Raw genomic sequence first — 16,488 nt, 5'->3', positions numbered from 1 at the left:
ATGCTTAATACCCTTGGTGATCAATAATCTTCGTATGCGACTGTAAAAAATTGGCCTGCAAGCTTCAAAAGAGGTAAATTTTCCACTGAAGATGATAACCGATCGGGAAGGCCAGTTTCTGTTTCAGTCCCCGAAAATATCGATGCAGTTCATGACATGATTTTATCAGACCGTCGAATTGGACTAAAACATATATCTGAAGCACTGATTATTTCATACGAACGGGTTCATCATATAGTTCACGTCAATTTGGACATGAGAAAAATTGCTGCAATAAGGATCCCCAAATGTTTAAATGTTGACCAAAAGCGTGCAAGGGTAGAAGCATCGCTTTCGATCTGTGCTCGATTTGAAAACGATGTGGACTTCTTAAACCGAATTGTTACTATGGATGAGACTTGGGTACATTTCTATGATCCAGAAACAAAGCAATAATCGATGAAATAGCGACACTCTGGTTCTCCAAGACCTAAGAAGTTTCGTGTCCAAAAATCTGCTGGAAAAGTTTTTGCTTCAGTTTTTTGGGATTGCCATGGAGTAATCATGATTGATTTTTTGGATAAGGGTAAAAAAATGACCGGAGATGACTATTCGACATAACTGACCACTCTACTGGAGAAAATTAAAGAGAAAAGACACGGAAAGCTATCCAAAGGTGTTTTTTTTGCAGAACAACGCCCCAGCACACAAATCTCTTGTTGCCATGCAAAAAATTCGTGATTTAGAGTTTGAATTACTAGAACACTCCCCTTATACACTAGATTTGGCTCTATCCGTCTATCATCTCTTTCCTCAATTGAAAAAATGTTTAAAAGGTCGTAAATTTTCTTCCAACGACGAGGTAATAGAAGCGGTGGAGGTCTAGTTTGCAGAGCAAGAAGAAACATTTTCTTTGAAAGTTCTAGGGACGTTGCAGGTTCGCTGTAATAAATGTATCCAATCAAGAGGAGAATATGTTGAGTAATAAAATATTTTGACATTGAAATTTTGTTTGGTTCTATAGTAGGCTAAGAATTTTTCAATATATTCTCGCAGAAGTGATTCTTGAAAGAGTTTTCGTGAACCGATGTAATAATAGAGTTATAATAGTAACAGTTCATTCAACCTTATAAACAAATAGATTGAAATCGATTTTTTTGGGGTAACTGAAAAAATCTCCATCCAAGTGAAAATTTATTGAAAATCCAACAATTCGAAACTACATCCTCAGTTATAAAAAAATCCAAAAAAGTAAATATCGGCACCTTTATCTTCCTTTTAATTGAAAGATTTACAAGAAACATTTCACACAAAAACAGATACAAATTTTTCTTTATACACGTTTCCATCTTCCGAAAGTTCATCAGCGTATATATCAAAAATCAGTGCAACGTAGATGTATGGAACTATTTTGTTGAAAGTGTCAATTTATGTCGCAGTAACAGTTTGCATCCCTCGATCCAACAGGATACAGCTCTCCGACATGTTCCATGAGATCGACGACGTAATATTGCAAATTACCCCTATTTCTTCCTGGACGAATTAGAGGCACCTCGTTCCAGTAAAGAGAGTTGGCACCCCTGACAAGAGTGCAGGGAATGCAGACCTTATCACACAGAGCCTTGAACAGGAGCGATCGTTCGCAGTGGAAACCTACTTTCAAAAATCCGATAGGTATAATATTGCTCAGTAATTTCTTTTTCAATGATTCGATGTGTAATCTGAAACTGTGTAGCTTTTGCGGATGAGAATAGTCCTTCTTTGGTCCGCAGAGTTGAGCGTCAACAAATATGGCTATAATTTTTACTTGATCCTCAACATTCAAGTCTTTAGACAGATGTTTTCTCATGTAAAGAATATAATCTAATAAATAAGGGTCACAAGCAAACTTGAAAGGATCAAATTCGCTTTGGGTCTTCGAGTTAACCGACATCTGTTGACTGTTGGTCCTCTTGAGCACCTTCATCTGACGCTTATTCATGCTGGAGATGGAACCACCACCTTCGAACCTCTCCACTCTGTAATCCACCAAATATATCGTTTTTCTGGTACACATATACTGGGATTCCAAGACTTCCAAACATGGGAATGGAAAATCCCAAGGCTGATTTATGAGGTAGAACCTGTTCTTGAACCTATCAGATACTTCTAACTTTCCAGTCTCGAAAAATTTCAGGGGTAGAAAGAGCGAATATAAAAGATTCAAACATCTGTATACTAGTGGTACATCTTCCTTTATCTCCTCCGGAAAATTCTTCAGTACTAACACCAAATTTTGATTTAGAAACATTTCCGCCATTTTTTTGTAAACCAGATTGTTATGGATGAAGATGAGGACATTCTTGAATAACGTCTTGCTTTTGGTTGATTTCAGAAGTGTAATCATTATTTCGGTACCACCCATACTGATGAAATTGTCCCTGAAAGTTTTGTGACCTATACAGAACGTCATGATTTCCAAGCACAACAGATTGGTTTCTTCGTGATCAAACTGAAAGCCCTTGATTATGGTGGTGAAGAACTCATTTGTTAGGACTTTTTGTTGTCGAGAAGGTGTTGCTATTATCAAGATAATCATCTCTAGAATCTGTTTATAAGTTTTGGGCGGTATATTCTCTAGGCCTGCATGGAAATATTTGACAATAACATCTATCCCTCTGTAAGCTTCGAGCAGATTCATCGTTCTATTGTTACGTTTGCAGAAGTTGTGAATTGTCTCCACTGCTACTTCATTGTACATTGTCGGCGTGGTATCGACCAGTTCCATCAGTCTCAATATTTCCCTTATAACTACAGGTGTCAACATTTTATCACAACAGTAACGATGTGTGCTCAAATTTGAAATAGCACTGCATGCTATAGACAATACTTTCTTATCTTTGCTCCGCAATAGATACAAAATGGAGTCTTCAACAGAAAGATCGAAAAGCATCTGTTTCATGGACGGTATATTAGTAATCTTTTCCAAGATAATAGCTGTAGGTAAAAGATAGACACCTGAGCAGTACTTCGACCATTTGCAGAATTCCAAAAACTCCAAGCTTTCCACGAAGTAGCTACTCGTAATCGGGTTTTGCAAGCAGTTCGTGATTATTTCGAAGGTTATAGGAAAGTATACAGCCTTCGTTGGTTCCAGAAGTATTTTAAAAAGGTTCTCTACCAGTTGGCATTCTTGCAGTAACTTCATGATCTGATCTATACTCACATAAGTCAATCTTTTGAAGATCTCCAGGATCCACTTTGTCATAGCTGGATCGAATTCCTTCATTCTTTCTATGAGAATATAAGGGTCGAACGCTTTATCTGTGGAGAGTATGGAGATTGCAGTAGGAGCGTCTAAAAGGTTATAAAACAGTTCAAGGACATTCGCGAGTAGAACAGCATTCGTTGATGTCCTGATCAAATGGAATATAGGCGTATAAAGATCACTCTTGAAGATGAGCAGAACTATTCTTGTAGATTTCGCCATTTTGGCAAGAATTCCAGCGCAAAACTCCTTGGTAGGTGCATCTGGGTTATTGATGAACATGTCGTTTATTTCAAGAAGGATATCATCGTACTTCTCGTTGTCCAACTCATAAACTGCGTCGTTTTTCGTGAGAAGAATGGATACTAGTCTCAGGCTGAGTCTTATTATTGGTATCGGTTTTTTGAGGAGCATTAACAGTTTTGGGAGAATACCCTTCTTTTGAAGGTGTATCAAATTTTCGTCCTTCAAATCAGCATATTTCGAGAGGAATAGGAGAGCTTCAGTAACAACACTTATCTCTGGACTTTCTAATATTGTAATTGATGTTTCTACCTCCTTAGAAATATAGGTTTTCTCCTTTGGTATATCTCGTTTCTTGTCTATTGTTGTGTCACTTCTTTTTTTCTTCGAATTGCTCATTGTCGAATAAATAGTGCTTATAACGAATCAGGAAAATTTTAGTTGAAATCGATTGACATTTCATTGAAAGTCTAACTTCAAATTTGAGTTCTTAGGAACACTGATATGAAACTTCATATATTTCGATGAATTTTGAAAATGCTGATGTTACATCAGGATTCAAGTAGGTACTGTAAGGAGCCGGCTATTTTTTAACTGTAAAAGTGTTGGAAGATTGAATTGTTGTGGCCGATACTTGATGAAAATCTAGAATTGAACCTACAAACAGAAATAAGTATGATGCGGTGCCATATGAAGTGGCACTTCAGCAATTCTGCCTTTGCTATGACATCAATGAATTATTCTTTTACAGTACCTACCTAATATAAGGAGGAACATTCATTAGTTTCTGAGGGAATCTTCCATAAACTCAATCTCCTCCCTCGTTAATAATATAATCCTTATCAAAGAGAGAATCTTCCTTTGTCTGCAACAAAACTGAGGCAGGATTAAAGTAAGAGGAAAATTAGGAAAATTACTCCTCACTATTGTGGAAATCAGCATCCTTCGTCTGTCCAACCGGACGTAGAAGCTGATAATATTTAAGGACGTTCTCGTGCAATTAGCCCACGGGTATGAATTACATTTTTGTCCTTCCTAATTTAACTCGTAGCCTGCTGAAATTAACGATTTTTTTTTGTAACGGAGAACGCAGAGATTTATATCGGATTGTTCTTGTTCCAACGTAAATTGGAGGAAACGAAACTGGATGGCTCTAAATGAAGTCGTATATTTCTCAGGATATGAAAAAGAAATTTATGTCCTCGGAATATTTATGAAGTTATTCCTAGGACTGTATCGTTTGCATGATTCTTCTGTTCGTTGCGATTCTTGTGCGGAAGCGTTAAGATACTATCTAGAATTTCGAATCGAAGATACCTAATGAAGATAGCAACGAGGGAGACTCTCTAAAAACGTATCAGATTGTTGGCATTTAGGTCAGAAAAACAGAGGAAATTGTCATGATATCCGATTGGAGAAAGGAATGATAATATCGTTTATCATTTTGATATACCAACGTTTTTATTCGGAATGAAGCAAATCAGGTTTATAGGGTTATGTGTATTTATATACTAACTGACTAAGAAACTGCAACACCCAGAAGAATCTGTTTAAATTTTATTTTTTTTTGGTAGTATAGTAAGGAGTATATGATTAAAATTTGGAAAAAAAAATCGTGGAGGTTTTTTAATAAAAACATTTTTTTAATTTTTACATTGTAGTCGTTTTTTGCACATTCTTTTTTACAACAAACAAGCTGTTCGAGGAGATCCAAAGTCGATGTTTAGTTGTTGTTAAAATGCCTAGAGTACGTGTACGCAGAATTTATCGCCAGCTAAGTGAATTTGAAAGAGGTCGAATTATTGGTCTAACCGTACGAACAGAAATCCAACTACTGTTATGAGATGTTGTCAAGCGTGGTTCGATAATGCCCAGAATCGAAGAAAAGTAGGCGCCAGACGTCGAAGGGGCACAAATGAAGTTCAAGATCAGCGACAACTCGATCTTTGGCTGATGAGTGGTTAGGAGAACAAGGCCATCCTGTAACTGTCCGAACGGTTCATAGCCGTAATCATTCATTCATTGCTATATCCCGTTGCCGGGAATGAATCTATAAAAAGACGAAAAAAGGGAAAAAACAAAAAGACAAAAAAAAGGAGGTGCGAACAGACTTATAATCTTTTCAGTGCTAAATGCGACTGTGTGCTCTCCTGTGACTATAAAGACCCAACCGTGACCTACATATCCTACCACACTCCGGGCATGGATAGTCACCAACCAGATCTGGCCGCCGCTGTATCCTTCTCAGATCTCCATTATAACTGTGTACCAAAGACCTCCACTGTGACCTGTCTAACGCTAGCTGTTCCCAGTTATGTTTGGCATTAATTGATTTTAGGGATTGATGTAGTGTATCCTTAAACCGCTTATACTGGCCTCCTGGTTTTCGGGCTCCCTCAGTGAATTGGCCATATAGAGCTATTTTGGGGAGTCTTGTGTCTTGCATCCTCAGAATGTGGCCGCTCCATCTGAGTCGGGCCCTCGTTACTTGAGTCTCAACTGTTGTACAACTCGCGCGCTGCAAGACTTCTGCATTCGAAACTTTATGGAACCATCTGATGTGCATTATCTGTCTTAGATGACGTTGTTGCGTTTGTTCAAGCTGTTTAATATGTCGCCTGTAGGGCGTCCAGCCGTATAAGGTCTTTTGGACTGCAGCATTATCGACCCCAACCGTATACCTCTTACGGTTGAGGAAAGACGGGAACGATTACAGTGGTGCAGAGAACGACAACATTGGAATATGGAATGGCATCAGGTCTCTCATCTCGACTCTCCTTTGGTGCACATGATGGCCGAAGAAGGGTAAGACGACGTCGAGGAGAAAGACGTGTACCTCATTTTCTTGTTGAGCGTCATGTATACCGGACAGTAGGTTTTATGTTATGGGGTGCTATTGCACATGGAAGTAGGTCATCTTTAGTCTTTATTCGAGGTAACATGACAGAGCTGCGTTACCTTCAAGAAATAGTGGAGCCATATGTTCTCCCTTACCTTAACTGGCTCGAGAATCCAATATTTCAAGATAATGCTCGACCTCATGTTGCCAGAGTTAGTTTAAACTTTTTTGAAGCGACCCATGTGAATCTTTTGCCATGGCCGCGCAGATCCCCCCGATCTTTCGCCCATAGAGCATTTTGGGACATCATGGGTAGAAGGCTTGGAAATTTACTCCAGCCTCCACGGACTTTGGCGGCTTGGAGACATGAAGTACAGGTAGCTTGGGATAGTATCCCTCAGGAAGAAATAGACCATCTTCCTGCATCAATGCCAAGACGTGTTGAGGGGTGTATAGATAACCGCATGGGACAAACACATTATTAACAAATTTAATAAAAAAACTGTAAACTCTCCGTTTTTTTCCTTCAAATTTTAATCATTTTTTCCTTGCTATAGGAACTATCTATTTTTTACCAAAAAAATTTGAAATTTAAACAGCTCCTTCGGAGTGTTGCTGTTTCTTTGTCAGTTAGTATATTTTCATGGAGTGGGGAAAACGAAATGGATCGGTAGTCTGAATACAAACATATCTTGTCGACCAATACAAACCGAAAAAACTGAGTTGTGGTAGAAAAGTCAACAATAGCTGATTTTTCAATTTTCAAAAATCATTGAAATGAAACGATATTCAAAATGGTCTTTGAATAGTTCGAAAAATTGGAAGGAATTTTCATTGAAAGTTCCCGAAGTCCTGAAAATTTTCTTCTTTCAATGAGTTTTCACGTACAGGGCGTGTCATTGACTTGTATATATATTAAAACTCTTCAGCAGAAGATTCCTAAGGTAAAAAAAAAATTTTCCTGCAAATCGGCTTGGTTGAAATGACGCAGCCTGTTGAAAATTTATAAAAAAAATTTATTTTCATTTATATCTCACGAACGATCATTACGAATGGAATGATTTTCGGAATATAGTTTTTGATTGATGTGATTATTATTTTCCAAACACACCTTTTGGTTTCTTCTTCATATATAGAAAATTACAATTTTTAACATTAAACAATAACTATAGTATGTGTATAAGATACAGTTTTAGCAGAAGTAAGAGCAAAGGTGTACCATATACTTTTTCGTATGACACAAGACCCTATGGAAAAACCCCAGTAAAAAACCTTTTCTCCCCGTGAGTGCAGTGGATTGTAGGAGTTGAAAATTAAAATTGGTTTGAATATAAGTGTATAAAAGGCCCACAAGGAGTCCCTTAAATTGTTTTACAACTATGCATTAACACGCTATATGTTCGTGGTCTAATTCGCGCAGCAAAACATTTAATCCTGAAAAGAACATTTTCTTCACATCCATAATACGAAAAGAGTTCATGTTTAATTGAACATAAAGAAATTTCCGCTTAGTATTCTGAGATTTTTCAATAAAACATTTGCACTCCGCTTGCTGCAGATATTCCGCTTCAAAAACATCTGCTCAGTTAAAGCAAGGAACTCATTTTCTCTCCGATGAAACCAGCCATTCTATTTTCATACCGAAATAAAATCCCGAAGTTGAACAGACCTGATTAGCTCAACAGTCGCGGACGGGGAAACCCGGTCAATCGAATTTGATAAATGAGCTTTCGGTCGTCTGAACTTCCAGTGCAGGGCTTGGTTTTTTCTGGTAGAGAAAAGGACAATCCCAGAATCAACCTTGTTGAATTTGTGACTTTTTCTTAACAATTTCGTGAAATATTATAAATGAATAATTGTTTTTAGTTTTGCTCAAGGGTCTCCCTGCTAAGCGCAATCAGTGATGTTGGAGATTCATATCTGATGCCTACCAGTTCCGACCAAACAACGCAAAGAGCTGCATTGCGCCCAAGCTTTGCATTTCCGGTGTTAATACACGTGGGAATACTCGACCACGTCACGTCAGATTGATTTGAACGCTACCGCGCAAAATCCGATGGTAGATTTATGAATCATGCGCATTATTACGAGGTCCCACGTCACGTCAGAGTAATCTGTACCTATGCACCCTTAATTTTTGGTGCACCCATCAGTCGATTCACATACCTATTCTTCAATAACATGTTTGTTTTGAAGATATCATCCCATAAGGCATTGATGGATCTGTTGGTGAAACCTTCCTTTTTTGAAACGATTGAAGAAAATCCTAAGAGAATGAATTGCAGCCTTAACAAACATAGCCAATGGAGTGATGAAAGTAGAACATTACCCTCGTTTGTAGAGAACCAAAGCTGAAAAATAAAATCTCCATAAATCTACAAAGCGTAAGCTATTGAAAAAATAGTTGAAAAAGTAATCACCAAAAGGCTTACAGACGGAATTGAATACCTAAATCTTTTACTTAGGTACAGATCATTTTGAGTGCAGAAAAAGAAACTCGGCAGAACTACAAAAATAATTATCGAGGCTACTGGAAGAATCCCAAAATGAGCAAGCAACTGATAATATATATTACCAGACGTCGCCAGAGCATTCGACAGATCATGGCTGTGGGATCGATATGCCAAATGAGATGGGCCGCATATTATTCAGAATGAGAAACTATCTGAGAGATAGATGCCTGTTTTCAACAAGGATACCTAAATTTTAAGGGATACCTAAGCTCATTTATGTAACTCTTAGCTACGATTATGTGTTCACCAACATTTAGGGAACTCTTAAATTCTAGGGGGCACCCTTAATTATAAAGGCCCGGAAGTTGATCCCCTATGCATTCCCTTTTTAAGTGACAGAGGATTTTGACATATCCAAGATACGCAAAAAGAATTTTTTTTGAGAAATATATACCTAAGTGCTTGAAACTTCCTTTAATCCCTTTTACTTATATTGATGCAAGATGATTTTTGTTGAAGAATTTAACATACTTGTAATTATCTGTTAATTCCTTCGGGAGATACCTATCCATTGCATCATATGCATTTCATCTTTGGGTTAATATTTTTGAGATCTATAACTAAAGTAACGTATTCAAACTTTAGCCGAATAAGATAACGAATATTAACTCTCCTCAAGCTAGTGCATATTATGATATTATACTGATCTCTTGTATTTTCCATGCAAATAACTGGATTTGGTATGCCTTCAATCAGTTTGTATAAACTTCAATTATGTTCGTCACATATTTTCCGAAGAGATTCGACATTATGATAAAATACGTAATAACAGAAACTTTTACGTAGAACGGACAACATAGCCCTGATTTAAAACCCACAAATGTTTTGACAAGAGTCATAACCCCACATTTTCGTACTATACAGAGTGAAATGTGTCAAATTTCCATGGCCAACCGAGTGCTAAAATAAAAGTGAATGGAGTATATGTTTTCTATAAAAGCTCAATTGCAATCCTGTTATCATAACTAACCGGATTCGAAAACCAGATACATATTAGGAGTATTATCTCTCAAAAATGAATATTTTCAACGTCAAACTACGACGATAGGTCAATGTCAGACTCTTATGTTTTCGAAATATTGTTGAAATCTGTTATAGAATATATTTCTTTGAAATTTATTACAGTACGTTAAACTAAGAAATAAACCAAAACTGAAGGTATATCGTTTATCTTCACTCACCTGAAACCTGAAGATGCTATTGTGATTACAAAACAAATATCGTGGTTTAAAACTCATTCTGTGAAAATCATATAATCTGTTTCTAGTTCTGTTTGAACAATATTCGTCAAATTGGAGTTTCCAGTATATCATTTTATTTCGAATAAATTAATTTTTATTCTGTAAATAGAAATCATATCAAGTAGAGCGTTCGATCTCTGTACTGGAAATTTCTTTTCCGACTGAACATGAGAATTACGATGAGAAATTAAGGCTGGCACTACAAACTTTTACCTTTTAATTATTTCCAATAGATCATTTCAGTTCCAACCTTTAGTAGCCATCAAAACATGTAGTCCCACACTGGATCTTCCTCCCTTCGCATAGGATGACGGTTGGGCATCATACGAAGCGTTTTCAGAGATAAAGTGGACTGCTAAGCCAAAATAACAAGCACAGAATCCTGGGAGCTTGAGGCCATTTGTTGAGATTGATTGATATATACAAAAACAACAGTAAAATCTCCTATTTGTGCTGGGAAACTTTCCTGAACTGACTTGATCTGGAAGAGGATTACGTCTTGGATAAATGCTAGGGCGGAGATTTTTCACCATTAATGAAATATGGGTTCTAGAACGATATTTTCTGATATCCCCGTTCATTTCAGAATTGAGTTTTCGTTATTGCAGAAGAAATCTTTTCATTTCCGTTCATAAAAATTGATTGGATTCCTCATCCATAAGGTACCCCTTCCCATAAATATTTTCTTATTGTCAATGTCATGTCGTCTCGGGAAAAAATATCGTGGACTATCAGAAGAAATCGGCGTCTAGTAGGCTGTGGAAATTTGAAGGTCGATATTATGTGCTCGAGTAGGTACTTTTTTTTTGACAAAAGTTCCATCGACTGGGTAAGTTTTTAGCTGAGAATATGTCATCATCATCGCTGTATCCCGTTACCGAGTATACATCTACAAAAATACTCAAAAACCAGACTATCGGTGCGACCAAACTTATAATTTCCTAGGGCTATTTGCGACTGTGTGCCCCCCTGTGACTGAAGATCCCCAACCGTGACCTACAGATCTGGCCGCCGCTGTATTCTTCTCGACTCTCCATTATAACTGTGGACCAAAGACCTCCACTTTGATCTGTCTAACGCTAGTTGTTCCCAGTTATGATTGGCATAAACTGATTTTCGGTATTGATGCAGTATATCCTTGAACTGCTTATACTCTCCTAGTTTCCGAGCTCCCTCTGTGAATTCGCCATACAGAGCTACTTTGGGGAGTCTTGTATCTTGCATCCTTAGAATGTGGCCGCTCCATCTGAGTCGGGCCCTCGTTACTTGAGTCTCAATTGTTATACAACTCGTGCGCAGCAATACTTCTGCATTTGAAACTTTGTTGAACCATTATTTGTCTTAAATGATGTTGTTGAGTTAAATAAGGATAAATTCAGATGCATACCACCCGACGATATGAATATCAACAAGTGTTACGATCTGAATTGAACTAGCTAATTTGCCATCGTCAAGGCCCCAAATGAAGTACGCTCCACCGAAGAAAAGCAGATGCTGACCATCCTCATTTGGCCTCATCAGAGCAACATAGCATTTTTCTACGGTGGAGAACGTTTGGAATTGATGGAACTTTATTCAATATTGGCATGTTCTACTGGGTACTATACATTTACCCAGAGCGCCACCCAATATGAAACGATGTCCGATTCAATCCCCTCTACATAGAAACCAAGACGAAGACAATAGCATATGTCCCATATTTTCCCTAATTCAGTACGCCGATTCGCTTTGCGAACAACAGACGTATGACGAATCGAGATGTCTGGGACGCGTTCAGATCACGGCAGAAATGATGCCAGCGGTATAATAATAAAGAATGATCACGCCTATTAACAGGGAGGCAATGAATACAATAATAAGGATAACTTCAGATGCATACCACCCGACGATATGAATATCTACAAGTGTTACGATCTGAATTGAACTAGCCAATTTGCCATCGTCAAGGACCCAAATGGAGTACGCTCCACCGAAGAAAAGCAGATGCTGACCATGATTTCGGCCTCATTTGGCCTCATCAGAGCAACATAGCACATAATTAGGGAAAATATGGGACATATGCTATTGTCTTCGTCTTGGTTTCTATCTGGAGGGGATTGAATTGGCGGCGCTCTGGATAAATGTACCCAGTGGAACATGCCAATATTGAATAAAGATCCATCAATTCCAAACGTTCTCCACCGTAGAAAAATGCTATGTTGCTCTGATGAGGCCAAATGAGGCCGAAACCATGGTGAGCATCTGCTTTTCTTCGGTGGAGCGTACTCCATTTGGGGCCTTGACGATGGCAAATTGGCTAGTTCAATTCAGATCGTAACACTTGTTGATACTCATTTCGGCGGGTGGTATGCATTTTAATTTATCCTTATTATTGTATTCATTGCCTGCCTGTTAATAGGCGTGATCATTATTTATTGTTGTTGAATTTGTTCAAGCTGTTTAATATGTCTCCTGTAGGGCGTCCAGCTTTCGCTTCCGTAAAGAAGCGTTGGGAGGACCACTGCTTTGTAAAAAGCTGTCTTGGTCTTGAGATTGAGGTTGTGATTTTGAAACACTCTGTCTTTTAGCTTCCAGAATGCTCGTGTTGTCGAATTGATACGGTTGTGTATTTGCGAGTCCAGAGATAGGTTGGTTCTTCATAACACAGAAAGGCTGCATGAAATATCAATGTCTTCGGACAAAGAGTCATCTCATCCTGCTTTCTTGTCGCATCTTGTATAAATGTTGATGAGATTTACAAACGCTGTCAAGAACCCCTTCCAGAATAATTCCAAATTCTGACGCTGAAACCTCTCCATATCGGTCAATTAATAATTCACTGTCAATTGTAATTTATTTCGAATTTTCTCGACTCCCTTCGTTACACCATCCATTGAAATTCCCCCCATCCCATAACTCGTCCCCAATCTGTAGCAATCCGACTTTAATTTCTGAGTTTGTAGCTCGGAATCTCCATTCATCAAACTAAACATTCATTATTTCCGGCGAAACCCGACAAATTGAACCGGGAAAAGCAGGGACTGAGTTTCGGCGGATTATCTCTGTGAAAAAACACCATAACCCACAACTGCGCATCCATGGATCCTTTTATCCGGGCCCCGTTCTGCCGCAACGCCGCACAAAAGAATCAATTAATTTAAATTTCCGGCCGACTGGAGGATCGGAAACGGCGCTAAAACAAAGAAGGAAAAATATTTAAGCCGATATAATTAAAGACTTTTCCTTCGGGAGATTCCAGCGATAAATGATTCAGTGCCGTTGATATTCTTCAGGAACGAAAGGTAATTTCCATGGAGATGCGATCTGGGTTTTGTATCAATTCGAATTCTGGGGTTTCAGACCATTCACCAAAGCCAAGCTTTCCACATAGAAAACTTACTGATTGCGAAAATTTTCTCAAAATAATGAAGTGATAACGCCTTAGGGCAATGAAACAAAATAATAAGAATTCAATTCAGATCCATCCAGCCATATGAATATCAAGTGCTACGATCTGAATTGAACTAGCCAATTTGCCATCGTCGGGACAACTAAATGCAGAACGCTCCACCGAAGAAGAGCACATGGTTTCGGTATCATTTCACCACGTCGAAGCAACACAGCGTCTCTTCCGATGGAAATACATTTGGAATTGATGGAGTTACAGAGGGCTTTTCTAGAAAATTACTTTTTCGAATATTTCGCTCTGTCTTGGATTCTGTTTGAGATATTTCGAAAATGTCGAAACTTTTCATTCAGTTTTTTTCACGATTTTATGAGTACTCTTATCTGAACAGAAAAAAAGTTCCCCTTATAGATGGGGAGACGACGATGGTAAATCGGGATTTACTCGAGCGTCGTGGAGACCCAGAAGAATTTGAAGATTAGATGATAAAAAAAAAGGCTCTATGATGTAAGAACTTTCAGCGGTGGGGAAAGCATCTGCAGGTTCTCAAAGATAAAAAAAAATCGTGAGGTGTACATACTCGAGCGTCTCAGATCAAGATACTGTTTATGCCCTACGTGTCTCTGATAATAAATTCATGTTAATCTGACAGTTTGTGAGGTGGGTCTGGCCGTACGGGGTAAAAAAACATTTACAGCATGTCAGATTTTTGGAGGATATGTTAATTAGACCCAAAGGAAGCTAATTTCAAAGGGACTGACTCAAGGTCACAGCGTGTTATAGAATATGAAATCTCCAATTACATTGAAACATTTGTATTTCATTTTGATACCTGCAGCGCCATCTCTTATTTACTTGGTATATTGTGTTTGTTTTCTGAGCGCTGGAAACTGTAACTGTTTGTCTATGGTCAAAGCCATGACGCATGACGTAATTGAATAAGTTAGTCAGTCTTTGTCTAGTACGCAAGAAGTGAAGGTGATCCATTAAATGCTTTACAGAAAGACGATTGTATTTCTTTCCTGAACGAATATTTCAAGTGAAATATCCACGAAACCTCTAACAGGTTATGGGCCCAGGTACAAGAATTCGTCGTGAAGTATTTTTCGAATCGGTTTAGACATTAAAAGTGCGATTGGAGGTGTTCTTGGTTCAACTCGTAAAGCGGTCAGCAACAAGTGAACAAGATGGCGTCTTCCTCGTTTATCGCGAACGTTCCAAAACTAAAAGGACGAGAAAATTACAGCGAATGGGCTTTCGCAGTAACTAATTTTCTTGTGATAGAGAATTTGGACTAGTATATCACAAGTGAACCGGCGGATACTGCAGCTATTGCTTCTGATCAGAAAGCAAAAGCCAAGTTGGTACTCACCATTGATTCATCACTGTATGTTCACGTGAAGCAGGCAGCTACCACCAACAAAATGTGGGATAAATTGAAATCGATGTTCGACGATTCAGGATTTTCCAGGAGAATAACGTTGCTTCGTTATTTGATCTCAATAAGGTTGGAAAATTGTGACTCCATGAGTTCGTACGTAAATCAAATTGTAGACGTTGCTCAGAAACTCCAAGGAACGGGCTTCGACATAAATGACGAGTGGATAGGCTCACTTTTGCTCGCAGGATTACCCGAGAAGTTCTCTCCGATGATTATGGCGATAGAACACAGTGGAATTGAGATTTCTACAGACTCTATCAAGTCTAAATTGATGGATTTTGAAGAAGAAACGTCAAGATCAGGTGCTGCGTTTGCTGTGAAGGCACGATCTAGAATTCAATCAGGACAGAAATCTTCAAAAAAACTCTTGAATGTGAAATGCTATGGTTGTAATCAGGTTGGACATTATAAGAATAAGTGTCCGCAGCTGAAAAATAAAGTGGCAGATGGTAACAAATACGAAAAGTTCGAGACGAAAACAAGTCAGGCTTTTAGTGCAGTCTTCATGAGTGGAAAGTACAATGACAATGAATGGTACGTTGACAGTGGTGCCAGTTCTCATTTCACTTCAAATCAAGATTGTCTGGTAAATGTTTCAACTAAAACCACTTTCAATGATGTTACAGTAGCTAACAAGATGAAGATTCCAATCATATGTTCTGGAAATGTCAATCTCAAGACCAGAGTTGGTAATGAAACCTATGATATTGTTGTTTACAATACTTTATGTGCACCTCAATTGACTACAAACCTATTATCAGTAAGTCAATTAATCAAAAATGGTAATACAGTTAAATTTGAGGAACGTGGTTGCAAAATATTCAACAAAGATGCAGTAATTGTTGCTGAAGCAGATTTGATTAATGATGTTTATAGGCTTAGACTAGCTGATCCTGTATCAAATACAGCAATGGCATATTCGTTGGTGGATACTAGAGCAACAACAGATGTATGGCACAGAAGGTTTGGTCATTTAAATTTTAGAACGCTGAAAAGTATGGAACAGGCTGTAGATGGAATAATTTTTTCAAATGAAATTGTTGGGAAGAACAATTGTTCCATTTGCTGTGAGGGCAAACAATCAAGGGAACCATTTCCGAAGATAGGATCAAGGTCAACAGGCATCTTGGAAATAGTTCATGCAGATCTCTGTGGACCTATGGAGGTTTCATCCATTGGAGGGTCCAGATATTTTTTAATTCTTGAAGATGATTTCTCCAAGATGGCTTTTGTATATTTTCTTAAAACTAAAGATGAATGTTTCAGCTTCTTCAAACAGTTCAAGGCTATGGTTGAAAACCAGAAAGACAAAAGGTTGAAAATTCTAAGAACAGACAACGGTGGAGAGTTTTGCAGCAGAGAATTTGAAACATTTCTAAAAAACTCTGGAATTGTCCACCAGAAAACAAATAGTTTCACACCTGAGCAGAATGGAACTGCAGAGCGGTTAAACAGAACAATTGTGGAAAGGGCAAAATGCCTCATGTTTGATGCAAAGTTGGAAAAAAGGTTTTGGGCAGAAGCCACCCATACGGCTGTTTACCTTAGGAATCGCTCCATAACTGCTGGTTTGAATGGGAAAACACCTTTTGAAGTATGG

The 16,488-nt window shown here is 38.2% G+C and overlaps 1 protein-coding gene across 1 annotated transcript; it reads right to left on the bottom strand.

The window, feature by feature from the left end:
* Positions 1-1,235: 1,235 nt before the first annotated feature.
* Positions 1,236-3,915, bottom strand: LOC123318781. The gene has a single exon (XM_044905520.1). The coding sequence runs from the start codon at positions 3,866-3,868 to the stop codon at positions 1,403-1,405; it is 2,466 nt and encodes an 821-aa protein (XP_044761455.1). The 5' UTR covers positions 3,869-3,915; the 3' UTR covers positions 1,236-1,402.
* Between the last annotated feature and the right edge of the window lie 12,573 nt (positions 3,916-16,488).

This window comes from Coccinella septempunctata, chromosome 8 (assembly GCF_907165205.1).
Source record: "Coccinella septempunctata chromosome 8, icCocSept1.1, whole genome shotgun sequence".
Taxonomy (NCBI): Eukaryota; Metazoa; Arthropoda; class Insecta; order Coleoptera; family Coccinellidae; genus Coccinella; species Coccinella septempunctata.
The sequence above is the reverse complement of the archived record's forward strand: the minus strand, read 5'-3'. Positions and strand labels throughout refer to the sequence as shown.

Excerpts from the sequence above, each read along its gene's own strand:
- LOC123318781 (XM_044905520.1), bottom strand. The coding sequence starts at position 3,868 with ATGAGCAATTCGAAGAAAAAAAGAAGTGACACAACAATAGACAAGAAA.